The following is a 25,004-nucleotide window of genomic DNA, read 5'->3' on the forward strand; positions in this document are numbered from 1 at the left end:
TAATATTACGGTACAGTTTTTAAAGTACCGAAAATTTTAATAAATCGTCATTTTTGAGGCGTGTCACCAAAAATCCTTTCGCATGCCACCTAGTGGCATCCGTGGCATAGGTTGCCGGGCGCTGTTTTAGTACATCTTAAATTTCTATATTAATATCTGTATACAAGTTCTATTACTACATATTAAAATCAGCCATAGTTATTATAAACTTCAATAATTTTATTATGGCCGACAACCAAAAAGATTCGACGACTACAACACTTAATATTCAAATTAATCGATGAACTTGAATCGACAATGATAAAGAATTTTTAAATTGCAATGTGCATACAGATACCAGTGACGAAGACTCCTTACTATGCAATTATTATATAGCGCCGCAAATCTTAAAAATACCAAGGCTGAAGATTCGATAAAAGACAATTATTATTTGACATTTAATTTTTACCTTGAATTGTAAAGAGATCATTATTAATTATGAGAATTTATTGACCACTAAAATGTAATTAAGTGGTGGTATAAAAAATAATATTTACCTACATGGAATGATTATTTAAATTAGGCAGTGACATCTTCTGGAATCATAGAAATTTCATGATTATTGCATTCAAAATCTTAAAAAACAATGATTTCGCAAATAACACAGAATTTGTGAAAATAATAATCTCCGATAGTCAGTGACGTCCCGTGGGGGTAGGCAGATAGAGCGTCGCTTGGGGGCGGCAGTTACTCGAAGGGCGGCAAATCGAGGAGAATCATTTGGAATATATAGAAATAGCTGCCTAAACTTAGTAAAAACGAAAACACCTTTCCATTATAAAAATTCAGCTCACTGGTTTTGTCGGGTTCGCGATATCTAGTTTACATCCGTTGGCCTTCGATATTCTTGGTGATTACAAACGACATGTGCAGATTTGCGAATACTTACAGGATGATATTGAATCTATACAACACATTTCTTAGATATTGGACTCATGAAAGGATGATAAAAATACTGTATAAAAAATGGGGTGACATTTTGGCGCTGCCTAGGGGCGGCATTTTATCTAGGAACGTCACTGCCGATAGTTTATGTTATTTGTGGTTAGTTTGGTTTGAATATATATAATTATATATCACACGTGCACGAGCCGAGTTGGTATAGCACCTGTCTATGACTCCGTACATCACAGATTCACAGCCTGTATTGTCGTGGGTCCCGGTGTCAAATACCAGGTCTAGCAAAAAATTTACATGTTGTTTTTTAATGTGTTTGGACCCAGAGTGTGGAGCTAATAGGTTGAGCAATTAGCTAACATAAATATCTCATATATACAAAAATTTTAAACTATCAGTTTTGCTGTCCGATTAGTCTCCGTTTCAGTCGAGCTGTCAGTTAAACTTATGTGTAAATGCGAAGCTACCGACTATAACCGAAACGGAGACAAGACAGGATGAATTTTCCATCAGGTATCGTATCCGTTTTTAGTGTTGCCAGTTAAATAGACGTGTAAATTACTATGTTGCCGTATTTTTCATATTACTTTTCTAATTTGGATTGAAATACTATTATTTCTTTAAATATAGGTGCCTGCTGTATTATACCAACCAATATATTTAGAAAGTTATTATAAAAATATTATCCATTTTTAGTGGATAAAAAATACCTAAATATAAATTGTCGTTTCCCAACTGAACCCAATTGAAACTGAACGGATCGTCTAAACACACCGCTGTTTCAAAACTGAACGGACGAAAATGGGAACCTCGACTGAGCGGATAACAGAACTGACGTCTTTGGAGGCCCAAATGATCATCTTAGGATCGGACATGAGGAAAAAAAGAGTATGAGTCCTAGCACCTTTTTATCGGTTACCCATTGCCTACCTACTTCCTTCCAAGAGACACTATTTGTTACTGGTACATCCTTAAATAATATGTCAGAAAATCTCATAAAAATTTCAAATTAAATATAATTTTAAAACTGTGTAGGACGGATGACAAGAAATTATTATGTTAGCTGTATTTTAGATGCTATGTTATAATTTTAATGATTTACAGAATAATTATTATTATGTACTCGTAAAATATAAAATATTAGATAGGTACCTACTACTAAAAGTAGTATTAGATATGAAGTCATAAATTAAATTTGAAATATTCCACCTAATGTTTTCATTTGAGTAAAGAAATTTAGAACCATTAATAATTTAGTACATATTCGGCTTCCCTGAACATATTTTGTGTTAATCAAAAACATTATTGTGACATCATTATATAAAATTATCAAATAATATTCAAACATAATAAAATATTATTGTATTATATCTGTAAATATGTACTTATAGGATAGATCAGCAAAAAACTAGCTTATGTAAGCATTTATGTATCTGTGCAGATGTATTTTTAAAAAGTATTTAAGAATTTAGTATTTTATTATTATTTCCAAAAAATGACATTTAATAATCGATAATTTTGTAAATATCAACAGAAAACATGTTTAAAGATTATCACTGTTAATTTGTATCAGTTATAAATAAAATTATATTGTATTGTAAAAGTCTTCACTTCTGTAGAAGGCATGTTGTAAGTACAAGTTATTGCAATAAATGTTGATAAAAATGAAATTATGTCTCCTATCATTTCATAATAATTATTATTGTTCAAATAGATTTACAATAATTTATGAATCCACACACTTTAAGGTAAGAAATCACCATTCAGCGACACTGGTCTCATGATTTGAGAATCTGATAAATTTGAGAAGAGTAATATTATGTACACATTATTATCTACTGTTGCATGTTGCGGTTACATGTAAATATTGTAAATTGTACATTTCACTGTACCTCAGTTCGCCGTGAGCTTTCTTATCGGAAAGAGATGAAAAAAATATGCATTATTCATGGAGCATTGCAGACAATAATGTTCCAATTTTAACTAACCTAACCTAACAGATAATCCAGTATAATGGCTATTTTCAAAATTTGTTTGCCGCTGGCTTCCTGTAAACCGACAAGAACCGTGTTTTATTTGGACATAAATTTTATCTCAGTACTATACGACCCAAAGAGTTTGGGTGGTCTTTGATATACGACCATATATTTCCGATACAACATTTCACGGTGAAGTGTGATACGGCGAAATGCATACGTACAAATTTCCGGACACGATCTACTGTGCCTACCCAGGAAATACAAAATTAATGGGAACTGGCTTGCTCTTCGGATTACGGATCTTGAGTTGGAAAAATATGGGATAAACTTAAACGTATGTTAAAGAATATGTTATTTTCAATAGTTACGTCTGTATCATATTAATTTGCATTCAATATTTGAGGCAGTGGACGCACTTTGTTTTACTTGAATTTTATGTACGATCATATTATTAATCCATTGTGTAACCATACCTGCCAATCAACTATGAGTCTGGGAAATAGATACCTATTATGATAATATGTGAAAGAAGAGAGGGATTTTTCACTATGTAGATCGCCGCTGAAATGTCTAAGATGGTAAGCCTATAACTAAGTTTCCTAACTGTTTTACTCTCTTGAACCCATACTCCCGTTTCACTGAACCACGATGTTCTGCAGAATACGTTTTATAAAAGAGTAGTTGAACAATATTTAAGTTCGAATACGAACGGGGACAGATTTGCTGCTACTCTGAGCATGCAAGAGTACATAGGGTCTCGCACTGATAGTTATAATCCTAGGAAACTACATTTGAAAACTATGACAATGGTGTTCCCACAGTATTACTGAACTGTTCATTGCATCAATTAGTGCAGTATGTAAATTTCTGTAGTAAAAATGGTACCTAATTCATTAATGGGTGCAAACCTATTATTTTTTCTCAAAAGTTTTTTGGCTGATGTTTTGAAAACTTATTGAGAATTACAGACTGTTTTTGATAAAGTTTATAGATTATTTCATATATATACTTATATAATTCAAAAAAGAAACATGCAACAAAACATAAAAAGATATTTAATGAAACAAAAATTTGTGGTGAAATCAATTAACATGGTTTGTGTGAATTTGACACCCTAGTTCTAGTATGTGTCTTGATGTATGATACATTAATTGGAGATGAGAAAAGAATCAATTGTACCCGCATTGGAGCTGAGAGTGTCAAAAATTAATGACCGCTCAGAAAACATTATTGTGTGCGTCCATTTAAATAATGCATATTTTAGGTAGGTAGGTACCTAGTTAAAATATATTTTTTTCCATGAGGGGCCCCAATTGGTACTGCCAGTAGGACCCCTGATAACGAAAATCGATGTTTGCGATGGATACTGGGTGTGTGGTGATATGACTTTAGGAACTTTCATCACGCTGAGAGCTGAGAGTTGGACCTGGCTCGGCCACGTGTTGCGAATACTAGATGAGAACTTCATACATTTAATTACCAAGTAAAACGATAGTGCGTACTATTTGCCCATGGCATGATAACAATTTGGTTCTGGCTTAAGACAATAAAAAATTGTAGTTACAACATAATATTATACAATACACCCATGCTGCATATTACTGAACATCCAAGTTGAAGACCACTACTGTTTAGGATCGGTGAAGTGAGTGAAGCCACCTGTGGCGTGAGTACATGAAGAATAAAGAAAATCAAATTTCAAATTGGGAAAATAATATGATGTCAATAAATGTTTCAAGAAAACAATCGATTAATTTTTCCTTTCTTTATTTTCCATACATTTTAAGCAGGGCTTTGGAGCCAAAAAAGTATTTATTCGACTATTAATTGCCAAATTCAAGGCTGACTAAAATTCAGATTTAAATAATCTAAAAAAAATAATTATTGACCTATTTTTTTTATAAAAATGTCTGATTATGTATAAAAATATTGAATGTAATTATCAGTCAATTTAATAAACTGTATTTAATAAAAAAATAAGTTGGTGTTGGTCGATTTAAGACGAACTACGCTAAAAAATGTCTGTTTTTGTGCTTTCAAATAGTTTTATCGGGTGTTTTCTTAATTATATCTGTACTCATTATTTAAACAAAAAATATATTAAGGAATACTATTGGTGGATTACAGATACGAATTCAAATAAAATTTAATTCGGCATGGTAATTTTTGTAATTATTGAAACCATAAACAAATATAAACATAATTATTGTCTATTGCCAATATTATATATAGCTATGTTCATGTCAATGCTATGCTTATACATGTTTTCCCGCCTATCTCGCACTCGCTGTTTCGTGTAGGGTCATTGTCATTTGTAACCGCGTCGTTCTTGTTCTTGCCGGCTTTTTGTTCTGTAAAATATAGTGTGGAGCCGATTATTCGAGAAATAAAAGACTTTCGCCGCAACCGATCAGCCTTTTCGCAAGTCAATCGCCGTTTCCGACGTGTCTAATTCCAGACACCTCCGAAAACATAGTCCGCAGCAGCGTGTTGACACAACGAATTCAACTTCATAATATGGCTCCCAAGCGTGGAAAGGCAAAGGTAAATGTCCTTCATTATCTGTAATCTTTTGTAAATCTCATCCTTCTTCGTTATACGTCTCGTTACATTCTGTTTGTTTTCGGATTATAGGAAGTAGCGGTCGAGACGCCAGCCGCCGAGGTCATCTCTAAGAAGAAAGGCGGAAAGGCCGCCAAGGAAATTCCTGTGATCGAAGATGAAAAAGACGTTAAGAATGGCCACGATGAAGCTAAACTCGAAAAGAACGGAGCATCTAAGCGCGGGGCGAAGGAATCCGGGAACGTGGACACTCAAGCTGACTCAGAATCTAATGCCGAATCCGTAGAAAATGGCGACGAACCCAAAATTCCCGCCAAGCGCGGCCGAAAAGCCAAAGCCCCAGTTGAAAAGAAAGCCAAAGCTACAAAGAGAGACTCCGATGAGGAAGACGACGAAGCATCCGATGATGCGAAAGAAACTCCGATGGAAGAGGACGACGAAGAAACCGTAGAGACTGAAAAAGCCAAACCTGCCAAAAGAGGTCGCAAACAGGCCCCCAAAAAAGAGGAAGTCCCCAAGGAGGATGTCGCCAAGCCAGATTCTGCATCCGAAGATTCGCCAGCCGAGAGCGTAGAAAGCCACAGCGCTGACGAAGCCCCAGAAGCCAAACCCGCGAGACGAGGGAGGGCTGCCAAGAAAGAAACAGCACCCGTAGAGAAAAAAACCGCCGCAAAGAGGGGAAATAAAAAAGAAGGTAACTCCAAAAAGTAAATTCATAACCTATTCAGAGACTCAGTGTTTTTAATTGTTAATTATATAAGTCAATTTTCCTTTATGTTTTCATTTCGCCCTGTGTGTGTAATTCATACAAAATTTGGCGTTATATTATCAGTATTTTATTTCTTAACCTGGCTAACATAAGAATAACCTCAAAAATAATTGTTTTGTGTTCCATTCTAAAAATAATAAAGTTTTAAGTAACAATCATTCTGTTTCTTATTTTCTTAATATTTTGGTTGCATCCACTCCACTCACCACACGTCATCAACACAATAAGACTAAACCCTCTGCTATTGATATGGGAGGAGTCTGGAACATGTAAATTTAACCATGTGATTTGTTTGTGCATTTTCTCGAATGGTTTTGTATAATCTCTCACCACCTTTAAGAATTAATGATTTGGTAAATGTGCCGCAGTGGTGGACATGAGATTTTACAACTTTCTTTTTAGACCAGACCAAACCTAATATTACCTCATATAATCTTAGTTTGTGATAATGGTGTATGAAAATTTTCAATTAACGGTTATTGGATCGAAAAACCGATGCACCGACATAAACAGGTATTTATTATAATTGTCTACATGGAATAAACTGTTTTTGAAAAAAAAAATAATTATAAAAGCTCGTGTCCACCTCTGCGGCACAATTACCAATGATTTTTTTAGTATGTATCGACTTGTGCAATAGAATTTTATACTTGCAACTTTAAAATTTATAGTAAAACATCTCGTTAGTTTAATATTTTTTAATTTAAACAAAATTACATCGTAAATCTAATAAAATATTTAAAATCTGAATGAATTTATAAAAAGAATTTCTTCACACAAAAGCAACTGCAATCTATACATTTTTGTTACTATAATAGTGCAGATACACGTGCATGGATTTACTGGCGGCAATAGTGCTTATTTTAAACTATCATGACAATGATTGTTTACACGTAAAGTGCTGACTTCATTCTTTAAGAGTGAGCGAAACGCGACGTCATTTTATGGTACTATTTCACATCTAGTGAAAATCGGTCAATCTGAAAATTCGTTTTTTTGCCGGCAGGTTCGCCATTATCGTTCTACTGCGCATATCGAAAAAATATTACTGTCTCATGAAAACTCAAGCTTCCAAACTTGTTTGATTCATGCATGCAATCTTGCCAACTGCAGGATAATAGATGTTTACCCATACATTTTCTTACTGTCATCAGTAGATTCAACAAAAAAAAACGAATTTTCAGGTTGACAATTCGCGAGCCTAATACTACAAGGTTCTAAGTGTTCGTCCTTGAAAAACAAACCCAACAATGAAGTAGTATTCTAAGCTGCCTCATTGTTACTTTTGTTTCTCCAAGGACAAACACTTGGAACCTTGTAGTTCTCCCTTCGCGAATAGTTTCAAGTAGTACGAAATCGTACCATAAAATGACAACATCGCGTCTCGCTCACTTTTAAAGAATGAATTGGAGAGACAGTCGGCTTTTTTACATGTTAACAGTTATTGTCATGATACTTTAAAATAAGCACTATTGCTGCCAGTAAATCCATGCACATGTACAGGCGCTATAATGCTCCTATAAATAGTAAGGAAAATGTGTAATTATTTAACTGTTTATACATCGTTGGTTTTGAAATTCAAAACCTTCGCAATCTGATATGTAGTGTAAAAATATAGGAGATTGCATCGCTGACCAAAAAATTGAAGATAGTAAGTATTATATTTTAAATCTGTTGAAGTCATTTTTATGACATTGTTCTCTCCCAGTAAAAATTCGACACTTATTGTTTTAATATAGGTATTAGTTTTTGTGGGGAGTTTGTAAAGAATGTATTTATTATTGAATCACTGCATAATAAGAATTAATCATTGTGCATGTAATAATATATAGCAGTGGCGAAGGGTGGAGAATCGAAATATATAGAGCACACTACACTTAAGTCATAATTACTTGATTTCATTGAACTAAGAATACAAATTGCAGAATTGTATTATGTAGTCATTAAACTGCTTAGGTCAAACCATAATAGTAGAGGTAGGCTGTGGAGACCAACAAAAATAATGCAGACTATCAGTGATACTTATTTGTTTTCATTGAATAATACAAATTGCAGATGGTTTTTAAAATTCGTTGAAAGCCATGAATAAACAAAACCGTAGTAAATGAAAAATTTCTAATAATATTTGTCTATTGTCTATCATGGCTTGGTTACGTAGGATTTATTTGAATTTTAAAATCTAACTAACACCATCTACAATAATTTGTATTAGTTCAAAGAAAACAAATAAATATGATTGACAATTTTTAGCGCGCACTATCTATGTCAGATCTCAACAGCCTACCTTCGCCACTGGTACATTGAAAAACTTGCATTATCATGGTGATTACATAATACAGCCTCTTTGAGTGGAAAAGCTTTGTATACGCTCGATAATACAACCTAACATCTCTATGTAGGGCAGTGTAAAAGCAATCATAATTTAAATCTCTTCAGAATACTGCCAATGGTGTAGTCCAGACTAGGGAATCCAATCCCGAGCCAAAATGTTGATTTCTGGATTACTCTCCAACAAGAAAATTTAGGCAAAAGCCGGAAGGCGCTGTCGACTAAATGGGAGGAGCTTGTAGTTCACAGTTTTAACACCTAGCCAAGAAGATGTTGTTCGAGTATACAATTTGACGATCCCGGGATTGGCATTTTTTTCGATAGTTGATATTAAATTTTTATGTATACAAATAACATTGGTAAAATAGGTCAAAAATAAATCTAGTATAATTTACTCTCTAGTCTCTACCTTTATTATAGTGATGAAGCATTTTTTTGGTTACCAGAGTATCAAAACCCAAAAAATCATGGATCTTTTGGCTATAGAAAATATGGGAACTGAAAAACAATCATGCAATCCGCCATCTGCAGAACCACAATCTTTCGAAACGAACATTACTGAAACACTATCATAATATTAATGATCTGCCATTATGCAGAAGAAACATCTCCCCCACCATTCTCTACTGACATGGCTGATGTATCTATGCTACCATCTAGATCAGAGGGGGGCAAACTGCGGCCCGCCGGGTATTTTTTTACGGCCCGCCGTCATTAATTGTACTTCTGATTACGAATATTTTTTTTGTAATTTTTAAAAAAAAATATTGACAATAGGTAAAAATTTGTTTAGCAATAGTACGCGATCTATTTTCAATAGATATTGTTAGTGTACCGACAGAGCTACAACTTGAGATTATTGATCTGCAGTGTGTCACTGATTTAAGAGAATTGCATCGTCGTGAAGAAATCTCCAAATTTTAAAATGCCCTTAATTCAGACAAATTCGATCAACTTAAAGATTATGCAAGAAAAATGTTCGTTATTTTTTGATCTACCTATATATGTGAACAAACATTTTCGATCATGAACCTCAATAAAAATTCTTTACGATCAAATATCTCCGATGCCCATTAAGCCATTTTGAAAACATCAACTACAAAATTAACACCTGAATTTAAAAAAATGTACAACAGTTACATTCTTCCCATAATTTTTTTGTGATGTTTATTTTTCGTGATAATAAATAGTGTATATCTAAAAATGGTATTTTACTTGCGGCCCGCCGCTCATTTTGAATTCTTGAATTTGGCCCTCCATCCAAAAAGTTTGCCCCCCCCTGATCTAGATGTACCCGGTATACATCAGTTTGTAAATAGGTACTCTTGGTTTGGGGTTTTACAGTGCAGTCTTGGGTCAAAAAAGTGCTTTTGGTATGCATACATCTCAAGAAAATCATAACGGAGACATACTCGTCCCCGTCAAAAGACATGACGTGTAACATATGCGTTGGCTAGTCTGTTAATTATTGTATAAATCATGGGCAATACTACGCAAATCGTATCATCAAAAAAGAAAGGGCAAGGGAGGAGAAAGAACTGAAAAAGAAGAGATATCAACGGAGGTGCATTGTATTGACAGCTGATTTGCAGGCGGTTAAAGTTAGCCTGTTCATCGCGACCCTGGCGAGTGCAGATTTGTTATATCGCAATCTTTTTTTAAAACTGGAAATTGTGGAAAAGGGAAATTATCCACCAAATTTAATTTTTAATGTGGATGAGACAGGACTATTGGAAACGAATGCCAACATGTACGTTTATTTCCATAAAGGAGAAGACTGCTTCTGGATTTAAAGCATCCAAGGATCGTCTAACTCTTCTTCTTTCAACTCATTGAAGAAACTGATGGAGGTGATAGAGATGCCATGCGGGTTTGGTGGAAACAATTTAATATTATGAAAGCTATCAGAAATATCGATGAAGTGTGGAATGAAATCACCCAGTCGTGTATGAAGGGTGTACAGTGAAATTGTTGAAGTTAACTGCAATTATGAAAATGATAGTCAAAATATCATTGAAGAGTCTTATAGCCATATCCGATGGCATCAAAGTCGAAGTCCTCGAAGCGCTGTCCAACTTTTAGGCAGCGGGCCATTTTTTCTTTAGCAAACATTTTGGGGCCAAAGAGGATATGAAAAGTCAGTTATGTCAATTCAAAAGTAATTTGTTTATACAAAAAAATCAAAAATAACACATAACTGGAAATAATAAAAACAATATTATGGTACATAGTTATTTAATTTTTTTTTGTAAAAAATTTTATTCATCATAAATTGAATGGATCACGAAATTTATTTATTTGTAACACAATATTTTAATTCTCATCAATAAATTTATGTTTTTTTCAAGCTGGAAAAATTAAGCAGTATATTTTTTCGTTTTGAAAAGTATTTTTTACATATAGTATTATAATGAAACGTTTTCATATTTTAATGTATGATGGGAAATTCTCTCCCCAATGTTGGATGAAAAATATCCTGCACAGCTTGCGGGCCGCAAAAATATTTTGGCGGGTCGCTAGTTGGACAGCGCTGATGTAGATGATATTCAGACTTTGTTAAAATCAAACGGTGAACCCATAACTAATGAAGAGCTGTAGGAAATGGACTGCCATACGTCCCTAGCAAATAATGTCTCTGAACGTGTTCCCGTGAGAAAGTTGAGTGTTAAAACCATTGAAAAGGTCCTTTCTCTTCACAATCAATGCATCAGTGACGTCCCGTGGGGGTAGGCAGATAGAGCGTCGCTTGGGGGCGGCAAATCGAGGAGAATCATTTGGTATATATAGACATAGCTATCTAAGCTTAGTAATAAAGAAAATATCTTTACATTAATGAATTCAGCTCACAATAATGTAATTTTTTTGTCGAGTTCACGATGTCTAGTTTACTTCCGTTGCCATTTGACGTCCATGGTGACAAGAAACGACACCGTGCATGGATGATACAAAATACTGTATAAAAAAATGGGGCGAAATTTTAGCGCTGCCCAGGGGTGACATTTTGTCTAGGGACGTCACTGCAATGCATGGAGTTGTTAGAAGAGAACGACTTACGAACGAGTGAGTGCTGTAAAACGTGGCTGTAATGCATTATTACTTGACAGTAATCGCAAATTTTGCACATTATGTAAAAGTAGAGAGGCCAAACAAGGGAATGCCTCGATGATCGCGACCATGTCCAGAACGTGTCCCCCGCAATGAACGGTGGGGTTACCTGTGTAAAGATATAGAATGATACAAATGCCTGCATTACAAAAAAATCCTATCACAAATACTAAATTTAACCATTTGCAGGAGTTAAAAGAGTAATTCCTGCCGATGCTCATTCATTTTATGATTCTCTTCCACACCACTGAAATCAGTAGAAAAAAAATCATGTATGTATTAAAATATTGTGGTAATCACAAGGCCTGAACAAAAACGATGCATATGTGCTAGTGAGAAAGTATTCGGCACCCTTATAATCTCTGCGACATGCGCTAGAGTAAGATAAAAGGTTTACAGATGTGGGAGATGGTTTGCTACGGTGTAGCCGGCAAATCTTAGCTTATTGCATAACTAAGCGTCGATAACCGTGTTGCTAAAATTGCTATTTTTTGTGTTAAACATAAAGTCAGTGGTATATATTTTTAGTTAATTAAGTAGAAAAGATGGTTCTGTGTGTTGTATTAAAATATGGTGGCCGTACTGATAAGCAAGAAGATGATATTACGTTTCATAGGTAAGTTGATACATGTTCGTGATAATTCATTTGTATATTATTATATATTTTAATATCAGTGAAAATAACTTAAATTATGGATATCTATACCTAATGGTTGCATTTTGACCGCTTAAAAATACTATATAACGTAAAAAAAATAGAAAATTATATTTTAATTCTGAGCGGCTAGTGCGAGCACTAGCGTAATGGTCTATGGTCTCAAACATTTGTGTACGAATGCGTTCGCTCGCCCACAAACCAAACGCACGGCACGCAGCTTCATCAATGCAACGGGTGGCGTCTAGATGTATCTATAGTCTAAGGGTAATCATTACTTTCCTACTTATTTTTATACCATTCTTAAAAATAATAATCTGATTTATAATTTCTGTTAACCTTTTAAATTTTGTGAAAATAAAGTAAAATAATAAACATATGACTAGGTACTTAATTAATATCCCATGAATACAAGAGTTGATAACCATAATAATATGATCTGTGAAAATATACCATTCATGCCATTTGAAACAATAAATTGTTTAAATAATAGTAAGTAAGTACAAAAAATACGAGAAGGTTTTTACCTCCTCCAGTAAAACTTACATTTATGTAGATAGGAGGTGTTGGCGGTTCATGGTCGATAAGCAAAAAATATTTTGAATACTATTGGATTAGGTCAATGATACTCAACCTTTTTTTTCTTCGGGCCAAATACATAAATATTTGTAAAGTAACGCGGGCCGCATCACTACTGGTGTGATGAAAAAAATCATGCCCCCCTTTTTACAAAAAATTTTTGAGATTTTAAAAATTATAAACAAAAGTAATGTGTATCCAAGCGTTTTTTCAAAATTTAAAATCATGTTCCTGATAATAAATGTGTTTCGGGCCGCATATAAAAGCTTAAAGGGCCGCAGGTTGAGTATCGCTGGATTGTACAGATGTGAACTTTGTGCGAATCAAAATAAAATATTAATTTGGCATAGTAATTTTTGTAATTATTGAAACCATAAACAAATAGAAACATAATTATTGTCTATTGACAATATATATATAGCTATACTCATGTCAATGCAGTGTTGCCAACCGTACTATAATTATAGTACAATACTATAATTTTGATTCCGCTAAAAATATAAAATACTATAATTTTACGCCAAATATGCCAAAATACTATAATTTTAAATGATTCAAAACGAAAAATGTTCCTGTACTATATTTTTTACAGAAATACTATAATTTTTACGCCTTTGTACTATAATCAGCATAGAAAAAGATGGCAACAATGTGTCACTGCTATGTTTGACGTTTTTGGTCCGAGAACGGTTTGATTTTCAAAAATTGATACACTGAACCAAACGTCAAATCTCAAACCATTCCGGTCTACTTTGTACTCATATAATTAATAATTTGTACCTACGTAATGTCTATGGTTTGGTTAGATTTGTTCGATTCCGTTTGAATGATACGAAGTTCGGAAAATCGGAACCTATTATGCTTATGTTTTCCCGCCTATTTATTTCGCTGTGTTCTGTCACCGCGTCGTGTTCTTGCCAGCTTTTTGTTCTGTAAATTATATTACGTTCGCCTAGTGTATTCGAGAAATAAAAGACTTTCGCCGCAACCGATCAACCTTTTCGCAAATCAATCGCCGTTTCCGAAGTGTCTAATACCAAACATCTCCGAAAACATAGTCCGCAGCAGCGTGTTGACACAACGAATTCAACTTTATAATATGGCTCCTAAGCGTGGAAAGGCAAAGGTAATTGTCTTTCATTATCTGTACTTTTTTTGTAAATCTCACCCTTTTTCTTTATACGTCTTGTTACATTCTGTTTGTTTTCGGACTATAGGAAGTAGCGGTCGAGACGCCAGCCGCCGAGGTCAAGCCAGAGTCTGCACCCGAAGATTCGCCGGCCGAGAGCGTAGAAAGCCACAGCGCTGATGAAGCCCCAGAAGCCAAACCCGCGAGACGAGGGAGGGCTGCCAAGAAAGAAACAGCACCCGTAGAGAGAAAAACCGCCACAAAGAGGGGAAATAAAAAAGAAGGTAACTCCAAAAAACCTATTCAGACTCATAATCCTTTCCAAGCGGACGGTACACCTGTTGTACATTAATTGTTAATTGGCCATTCAATACAATTAGCATGTTATTTAAATGCGGTAATTAAATGCTCCGTGGTCAACAAGTTAATAGTGTTTTTAATTGTTAATTATCTAAGACAATTTGGCTCTATTTACTCGGTCACCTGTTGTACATTAATTGTTAATTGGCCATTCAATACAATTAGCATGTTATTTAAATGCGGTAATTAAATGCTCCGTGGTCAACAAGTTAATAGTGTTTTTAATTGTTAATTATCTAAGACAATTTGGCTCTATTTACTCGGTGCGTACTGCGGAGAAACGTCAAATTTTTCGAGTCTATACCTGAAACCATCCATACGCCACTTTTTGAGCATAGACAACCATGCCAAAACGGTATTATAAGCATAGACAAGTCACAATACAAGACAAGACAAATCATTTAGTTAAGTACAATGAATAAAATTCCAAGATTTTAAATTAATAAAATACCCCGTTTTCTTAAATCAGTATAACATAATAGAGTTTGCCAATTCATTTCATAAAATTAAAATAATGTAACTTTTGACACAAAGACACTCATGCTTAATCCTACGTATAAAAACGCTCTAAACAGGCGAAAATGAGGAATATTGTTCAAAATAACGTTATACCTAGACGTTACGTAGTTACGTGGAGTGTAGTTTACCTTTACTGTTTGTATATTTGAAGTAGTGGCATGAATGACATGGTCTTGTGGAGTATTATTTTTATTAAAGCAATGTCAATTGTCAAAACTACATTTGATTTGACGGTTGTTTACAAATGTTTGTGTAGCGCAATTATATTATTAATTTTTTTAACATACAATTTGTATGCAGACATGTAGCTGTTTCAAATCCACGGTTTGTTGGTAAAATAGAATTAATCCGGTGAATTATTTACTAATTTGTTTGCAAAAAGAAAATATTCTATTTGTAGTCCCAAATGTGCTTCACGGTTTCTCACGTTGTGCGATTATCTCAAAATAGCGGAATATGTAGTTAACCGACATTGAAATTAATAGCCTCATCTATATTGGTCTGGACCTAGGCGTAACTTGGTGTTGGTCATTTCACCTCCTTGCATTGGGTTGGTCATAGTCAATTGTCGTAAATTTCCATTAGGCATCCTTTTTTTGATGGTGTCTTCGTTAGTAAGTTTTTAAATACTTGTTGTTTTGAAAGGTATTGTATCATTGCAGAGAATGCTGAGCCTGCCAAAAAAAAAGCCAAACCTACCGTCAACAAATCTTCCACAGATTATAGCAAAATAGACTTCAGTTGTTCAAAGAAATCACCTACGGGCAAACCTTGGAACTTCAAAATATCCACTTGGAACGTAGACGGCATCAGAGCTTGGCTGACCAAAGGTGGATTAGAGTTCATTGATCATGAAAAGCCTGATATAATCTGTCTTCAGGAGACAAAATGCTCCCAGGAGAAACTCCCTGCGGAAGTAACGTCCGTGCCCGGTTACCATCCGTATTGGAAAAACGGAGACAAGGACGGTTATGCCGGGGTAGGAATTTATACTAAGAAAACGGCTACATCCGTTCAGTACGGACTGGGGGACAAAGAGTTGGATACGGAGGGGAGAATCATTACTGCAGAGTATGAACACTTCTTTCTGATCTGCACATATGTTCCTAATTCTGGAAGAGGCCTTGTAACTTTGCCGAAACGACTGAAGTGGAATAAGGTATTCCTGAAGCACGTCAAAGCTTTGGATGCCAAGAAACCTGTTATTATTTGCGGAGATATGAATGTTTCGCATTTAGAGATAGGTAAGTTTGTATAGTTATCATTATCAATATTATTATTGGTTGGAAACCATTATGTTATTACAAAATGACAAATGCTCGCACAGAGATACAGACTACTAATTTTGCAAATTGAGTTTAATATATTTTTAACAACCGAATTGGATGACATAATAAAAAACATTGGTCACTATCCGTGTTCGCTCTTTGGTCAGAGCATAATATGGACACCACACGCTGCCTCAAAGAATTTGTCGCTCTGCAGCTTTCCTGCGTCTTCCCAGGTCGTGTAGCTCCACCGTATACACCTGTAGATAGTATATTGAGCTTCCAGGATGCCGGAATCCAATTGGCTTCAACAATACTCAGGCCAGGTTGAACTTCAATTGAGACATCCGCAGCACGCGGCCGAGCCAGGTTCAAAATCGCCTCTTCACTCAATATGATGAGAGGCTACCCGCTACATGGTCAGCTCTCTTGTCTCCTCATTACTTTTAAAATCATACCATTGCAAGCAGCTGTTCTTGAAGCTCAGTATACAGATATTCTAAGCCTTCGTAAGGTGTCATGGTACACTACCGTAAAGCGAAATGCCAATGTCGAACAGGTAGCATTTGGCTTTAATTAAGTACTGCTGTGAGTTCCCCAGATATTCTGCATCGAGTTGAATGTTGCTCCAGCCATTCCTATTTGGATAGCTAATCAGGGGGAAATCTAAATTAGGACTAGGTGCTATTGTACAAAACGTTGCATATCCAAATCGAAGCGAGACTAATTGCTATCCTGCCTATCAATTACCTTTTGAATGCCTCCGATTGAGTTGTCGAATATTGGGGTACTTCAGGTCGCACAGTTTCACCATGGGGTACCCTGGGATGATGAAGAGCTTCAGCAAGGATGTAACCATGTCTGACCAGTATGACCCTGAACAATAATTATTGTTATATATTTAATTTTGTGTTAAAAAGAAATATGACACAATTTGTTCGGAAAGTCAGTAGCCTGTATCTCCATTCGAAGATTTGTCTTTATCCAGAGTCCTTCAATTAAACTGTCCTCTGTTTGTTAAGGGCAGCAATCAATTAGTAGCATATTGTCAACTTCGGGTAACCAATCTGTCATCCAAAGTATGAGAAATTTTACACTATGGATCAATAGCAATTTTGTTGGCTTTCAAAATCCATTTTTTTTTTGTATTTTTAGAGTGCTAAAAGTCAGTCATTTAGATCTATGCCTCTGGTTTAAAAAAATTTACAAGACATTGTTGATGTTTACACTAATAATAGTTCATATATATTTAGATTGTTTATAATTGAGGATTCTTATACCTACCATAGAAGATTGTAATTTCCTACGTTATCGGCCATCGGCGATGACTGGTCATCTTTCTCCTATTTTTGCTGCCCTAAATAAAGATGGAGTGCTGAAATTCATGAGTCAAGGCCTCGCTTACTGAAAATCTTCCCGTGAAGACTTTCATATGTTTAGGCTCCATCTACATAATATTATTATAGAACGTTTTTCTTTATATTGACACCTGCTTTTTGTTTTCATTTGCCAATAGATAACCACCATTTCATTGAAGTAAATTTTAGTTTTAATGTGTTTTTTTGAATATAGATTTGGCTAACCCAAAAACAAACAAGAAAAATGCCGGATTCACGCAAGAGGAACGTGATGGTATGACAGAATTTCTTGGAAACGGATTCATCGACACATTTAGGAATCTCTACCCAGACAAAACCGCTGCCTACACTTTCTGGACCTATATGATGAACTGCCGAGCCAAGAATGTCGGATGGTAAATATATATTATTTGGAATCTATTATGTATATTCAAACTGTTTTCTTTATGTCGTGCTACTGCTTTATTTATTATTGCCACTCAACATTAACGAGTCTTTCTGGACACCTTCATAGCCGCCAAAGTCACGAGTCCTTCCGCGCTATCGATAATCTCGCAGACAGCATGACTATCCAATACAAGACTTTAATAATGTAGCATTCTTAATTCATTAATATCGATTACTTTAAATCTATTACACAAAAATTAAGAAGTTAAATTATTATATTGTGCCCTTGACGGGAGCCGAATTAGTAGTTGCCTCGAGGAATTCCAATGATTTCGCGACTATCGCAATACATAAATCACCAGCTTTATTGCCAGCAAAATATTAAGGCTATACTTCAGCTGGGGCACGGTCTAAAACGATCGTGACTACACGACGCGAAGATTGTGCAAATGACACATGCAGAACAAAACATAATTTGTCATAAAAAGTCAACATGCGTCCATTTAATGTTATGTTTATTGTTTTATTACTAATAATAATAATATATTCATTGACATGTTTTCTTTTTCAAGTAAATGGGTAACGTTTTTTTAGTCATTTTTACACGATTTAAGAATTAATTTCCCCGACGCCATCACAAAACAAATTGACGTGTTCACAGCTCGACTTTCGCTCTCCGACTGCCAGCCAGTCCGAAATTTCATCGCACCTAAATTATTTGCAGTTTCACTGAAGTGCCGTCTTAAAAGAAAAAATCTTTATTTTTCAGGAGACTGGACTACGCCATTGTATCTGAACGGTTGTTGCCAACAGTTTGCGAAAATGTCATTCGTGACCAAGTATTTGGAAGTGATCATTGCCCCATTACACTATTCCTTAGTATTTAAATTTTACTGATAAGTATTATTATAACACAGATAGAGCTTCCAAACCGGTTATAACCGAAACCGGGTAACCGCGGGTTTCTAAACTAACCGAAAACTGGGTAATTTCACGCGGTTAACCGGTTAATACATATTATTAGTAGGTACCTAAGCACATAAAACTAAAGAGACAAACAGCTAAAATAGCATGTGAAAGCTTTTACAAAAACGTCACGACGTAACAAAAAATTAACAACTGTCTTATCACAGAATAATCCCTGTATCTTACACGAATACTAATAAAATCACCTATCTAAATTACTTTATTACCTACTTACCTACCCTTTAAATGGCTTAATTATTGTTATTGGTGTTGTGTGAGTAAAATTTATCTAGAATAAAATAAGAGCGCGGCGGCCAAAATATCTTTGGGTTTTTTTGCTTAATCCCCAAATTGAGTACACTTGTCTTGTCCGTAAATATTTATACTTGTTTCAAAAGTGTCAATTATTATTTATTTTTATTATTGAATGATTGCAAAATCAAATAATATTCCCTCATGAGGCTTAGTTTAATCACCACCTTGTAGTAAGTAGGTAATAGATTCATGTTGTCATTGATAGGGTTTTCCAAAAATACCGAAGCTATGAAATTCTAAAAAGAGATAACATATTAATTACTTAATTGACTAGCTATCTACTTCACCACTAGTATCTAGCTATAGTTATAATATTTAATCTATGGTACCTAGTATATAAGTGTTATTTGAAAAATACATGGACAAACAAGAATACGAGCTAAGAAAAACGTTGTAAAAATGTGCAAGAAATAATATCGAAAATACTTGAAAATTCATTTTTAAATACAACGGTTATAACCGGTTAGTTATTCGCATTATAACGTAATGGAAACATTCGTCGGGTATTTCGATTAATCAAGAAGTATTTGCACTGTATTGAATGTTATAGTGTATTTTCTACCCTATTAAAAATTGTGAAAAATATAATATTTATTTCATATTGTAATATATTTCATCAGTCAATTCCAATTGCAACATTTAACAATTCCATCACAACAGACAGTATGTTTAATTTGATATTACATACTTATTACCGTATTCAAATAAAGTATTTGTTGTAGTTTTTGTGTCACATAACATGTCTTCATTCCTATGATTAATTTCATTATATTATTCTGTTAATGATGTTGAAATTAAAAAAGTGCATTTATGTGTTAGATTTAATGTTATTTTTATGTATATATTATATCCTGAATTAAGTTGATTGAAGAGTGATTCTAAAATTACCAAAGGATTTGGACGATAAATAGAAGGAACCGTATACATTATTTCTTTTATGACCTTTGAAATTATTTAGTCATGAAACATGGTTAAGTTGGTAAGCTCAACAATTATTATCATTGCTCAGTTGCCGTTCCGATCTTCCTACTTGAGTGCAGTTATAAACGATTTTTTTAACAATATAATGCTGAAGTGTAGTTTTATTGCGATGGTCTAACATTGACATTTCACCTTTTTTATAGGGGACAGTTAAAATGTAATAAAAAAAATCAGGAAATCAAATAAAACAAAAATACACTTGTGAAAAAAATTGTTTGTTTATTTAACTATGAAACATTTTAAATAAGTTATCACAGTAAAAAGCTATTTATGAAAATGTCTGATACGTGTTTACAATAATATTTGAAAAAAAAGTGACAATACAAGGAAGCAACATTTACATTTTATGGTCAATGAATACAAATTACAAAACATATGAAGAAATAATTACAAGATAAAAAGAACTTTTTACATACGTTTTTAAACTTTCTGTTGAATCATATAAACTTGACTTGACTAGCTTAAACAATCAAAAAATTTTGTATTTGATTGAAATAATACTGAAATGTCATTTTGACACTCATATTGATTTACATAGTAACGCATATATATATTAATAATTTAGTTGCTAGGACCCCAGACTAGCAACCATTAATAGTGGATTGGATTATGGATTTCTTCCGAAATAACTTTTCATACGAAACAGAATTAACTGAAAATGAATTTAATTCTACTTAAAGATGGCTAAAAGTATTAAAAAAATGCATTGACATCGTATTCTGATATATTCTAAAAGTTTGAAATGTCTAGCTAGTCAGGAAGTTAGTAATCGATTGCAAGATTTGTGACCTAATAAAAACGTTGTAAATAAATAAAGTGTCCAATTAGTGAAAGCGGCGGATTATAGTGCATATCGCTACCATAATGCAACAGTGAGATAAATCAAAAAAACTAGCTTTGAGATAATTGAACTTAAGGTTTGTTTCATACTTTTAAAATAGTTAACTATAATTTTATTTAGGTTTTTTCGTAGATTAGAGTATAAGACTAAGATTTTTTTGAATATTATTTTTTGCAGGTAAAAACAACTTCCACATACTAAAATACTTTTTCACAGAAAAATCAAGATATCTCACTGTTACATTAAATCTCAAGATTATTTCTCAGTTATAGGTCAAATTATCTCAGTACATTTTAGATAATGTATGATGTTGGTAGTTAAATAATACTATCCAAATGACCAATTAATAGTATAATAAGATATTAGGTATAAAAGTTAATCACCATTTCCACTCTCAGGCGGAGCATAATATGGAAATCCACAATGTCACAGTTACTGTATAATAAAACAAATTGGTTTTTTACAAAAAATCTTTATTGAAAGTGATATGTAGGAATACAATTGACCGTGAAAACTAAATTAAAAAACCGTCATTATTTTCATCTGCGACTATCTGGCTACAAATTTTTAAGGTTCGAAAAAAATTGTGATGATTCTCAAGCCCTACTTTTACATAAGGAGAGAAAGTCCTTCACTTTGTTATCTGGAATTGACGTAGATTCCAGCAAGACATCGGGCTTACTTCCTCTCATCCTGTACCTGACATCAATATCACTGTATTGTTCGTCTGAGTATAATGTTTCGTACTTAATCATACAAGGTGGTTATTAACCTGGATTGCTGTTGCCTGCTGCCATTTACATTTTTCTTTACTGTCATTTAAAGAAAAAATTTTATCCGTCATTTCAATGACAGGTTTTTATTTTTTTACGCAATACGAGGTTCCTAAAGATAGAGAAAAAAAATAAGAAAAGTTTGCTGTATAAAACGTACTTTCGTCAAAAGTGACCGAGGTGTCAATGTTAGACCATCGATTGGCTGCTTATCTACCCAGTCATTGTGACGGATTGTCTTTTGAACGCCTTGCAAATTGGAAAATAAATTTTGTATTACAAGTTCTCTTCAAATGAATCTGAAATGCAAAGTCACTTGTAGTTAACTTATTCAGTGGTTTCAGTTTCATACATTCAGGCTCCATTAAAAGAAGATTTTTATTATCTTTGAAATTTACTAATTTTATAGCATTTCCATTGACTTAGTGTAGTTTGTATTTTTTTATGATTATTGAAATAAAACAAAGAAAAACATTTTTTGTGTATTGTTCCTATTATGTACCTATATGTATTTTATTACTGATGTTTATATTCCTTTGGTTATCCAAGTGTTACCATTAGAATATTTTGTATTATTTTTTAATTAGTGTAATAAGTTTTATTGCCTATGATAAAATGTTCTTATGACAATTAAATATAAGATTTTTAAATTCTATATAGTTTTTTATTTGCTAGAAAAATAGTCAGAGGTGGTATTAATCAGGTGAGTCATACATAATATCGTCGCCGTAGATGTCAAGGGAGCCAGTCCACAAAATCATATTGCTGAGAAACAGGCACTCAAAATATAACGGCAGTGTTGCCATCTTTTTCTATGTTGATTATGCTGCCGTACTAAGCACAGAGGCCGTATCTGCATTTTAGGCAAGTGGGAGAAACAAGCTCACATTATTTTACTTTTGCTGCTTCTACTGTAGAACTTTTGGTTTATGTTATAAGCCTATAATATTTTCTTTTGGTGTAAGATTTGTTAACATTCTTTAAAAATCTCATCTGTCATTTTTCACATAAATAATGCACTTACGGCCTCCTTCATACAAAGCATTTCTTAGAGCGTACTATATGGCCGTATCTACATTTTTCCTCCATTAATATCAGATATCCTTTTTTCACACAAGAATTCTGGAGTAAATGGGATAGAATAATATTTAGTTTTTCTTTAGGATAATAAAATAATATGGTTTATGATCTTAACATTATATAGTAAAGTATTAAAAATGAATATAAAAATAGCAAACAACAGAAAAGCAGTCATATAAGTTGAAAGTAGTTAGTTGTAATTAATGTCTAAAATAATTAAAAATAAAAAAATAGAAATAAAACAATATAATAATTTGAGGGTTTACTGACAGAAAGCATTAACTCATTAAAACAAGTTCTGAGATAATCGCAAAAAGGACTTTAATTTTTTTTTCAAAGCGTTCTCCCACGTAGATTTTTTTATGATTTAAAAACATTTTTTCTACATTATAAAGACTAACCTATACGACATGTTACAAGTCCTGTATGTTGTATATGCAGAACGCATTAGGTCATTATCATGCTTTCTATCAGAATAAAAAAATAATATGATTTAATAATGTTTCTATTTTCTCACCATTATATCCTATGCCTTTGTGCGTTTTACCAGTACGTAGAGCGTAAAATTGTATACATTTTGGCATTTAAAACAGCAAAAACTGAAATAATGCGTTCTGTCAGTATACCCTCGAATATAATTAAATGATTTGAAAATCATATAAATCAGTATTTTGTCTAAAAGTGGTTAAGGTTGACAGGCAAATCTTTCCAAAACTTCATTCGGTTATTTGGAATAATACCTTTTCCAGAGTCGATTAATTTAGATCAGTGGTTCTTAACTTGGTTCGATCGAACCCCAGGGGTTCGGTGAGTCAGTCTCAGGGGTTCGGCGGAGGTCAAGACACACCCGACTCATGATTCGTGATGACACGCCCCGCTTGGCCATCATTGGCTGCAGGTGATCACGCAACATCACTTGGCCTATCTGTGCTGAATACCTCGATGAAATCGTTGAAATTCAGCACAGCCAGGTTCAACAGTAACTCTTCAGAACAACAACGCTCTCAACGTTTTGGTGTCGACAAATGGTAACGTACCCTGTTATTGCTAAGAAAGCCCTGGAGGTTTTCATACCGTTTGTTACAACATATCTTTGCGAGCAATCCTTTTCGAGGATGCTGGACATAAAAACGAAGAAAAGTAGCAGATTTTGTTGCGAAAATGACATGAGAGTGGCACTTGCCAAGGTGAAGCCGTGCATTTCTGAACTGGTCTCTGAAAGGCAACAGCAGAAGTCACACTGATTTGCAGTAAATATTCATTATTATGTGAAAATCAAGTCTTAATGGTTTTGTTCTTTGAACACAGTGTTGTTGATGCACGGTTCATTTTGTGCATCAGTAAAATATATACCTATGTTTTGAATTTGTAAAAAATCATATTTAATTTTTCCAATTAAGAAGGGTTCGGTGAATGCGCATATGAAACTGGTGGGGGTCAGTACCTCCAACAAAGTTAAGAACCTCTGATTTAGATATAATATTATCCTTTTTTTCTTTAGTTATACCAATTGGAGTTTTAATAATACTAGGAAAAGGTATACTGGATTTTAATACTTTTGCAGATAAGAAGTTCAATCAGTGGTCCGTCAAATGTCTTTTTGTATGTTAAAGTATTTTGTCCTCTATTTGCGATAACTTGTACCATGTCATGCAAGTATGGCCTTTCCGCGTGATTTTTATTTATTTTAGTATTGAAAGTAAGATTACTTATTCAACAATTTCTATTTGTAAACATGCTGCCTATTACATTTAATATGATACTATTTATGAAAACAATAAATACATAGGTTCGCTGCCACCTTTTATAATATAGAATAATCCCAGTGCCAATCCACGAAAACATAAAAATGAGGTCAAGTAGACGAAACTAACTGATGACTAACCATTTTCTTAATATTTTTTTATTAGTCGCAACCGGAGGCACCATTACTTAAACTTGACCGTGAGATGTATTTGTTATAAGAAGTTATTGTAACTTATAAATTATAAAGCATTTCACACTACCAACACATTGGTAACATTCAAGTAGGCTTTGTGAATGTCGCCATTTAAAAATGGTCCAAACTATTTTTACACAGTTCGAGCCTGACCCATAAATTTGAAATTTAACGG

General features: G+C 33.8%; 1 protein-coding gene across 1 annotated transcript; it reads left to right on the forward strand.

Annotated features, from left to right (window-relative positions):
* Window positions 1-5,296: 5,296 nt before the first annotated feature.
* Window positions 5,297-20,554, forward strand: Rrp1 (Recombination repair protein 1). The gene is made up of 7 exons (XM_085958682.1): window positions 5,297-5,459; window positions 5,550-6,184; window positions 13,751-14,039; window positions 14,131-14,326; window positions 15,584-16,165; window positions 17,762-17,942; window positions 18,704-20,554. The coding sequence occupies exons 1-7, from the start codon at window positions 5,433-5,435 to the stop codon at window positions 18,819-18,821; spliced, it is 2,028 nt and encodes a 675-aa protein (XP_085814808.1). The 5' UTR covers window positions 5,297-5,432; the 3' UTR covers window positions 18,822-20,554.
* The last annotated feature ends 4,450 nt before the right edge of the window (window positions 20,555-25,004 follow it).

This window comes from Rhyacophila brunnea, unplaced genomic scaffold (genome assembly GCF_057557595.1).
Source record: "Rhyacophila brunnea isolate RB1 unplaced genomic scaffold, BYU_Rbru_1.0 scaffold_8, whole genome shotgun sequence".
Taxonomy (NCBI): domain Eukaryota; kingdom Metazoa; phylum Arthropoda; class Insecta; order Trichoptera; family Rhyacophilidae; genus Rhyacophila; species Rhyacophila brunnea.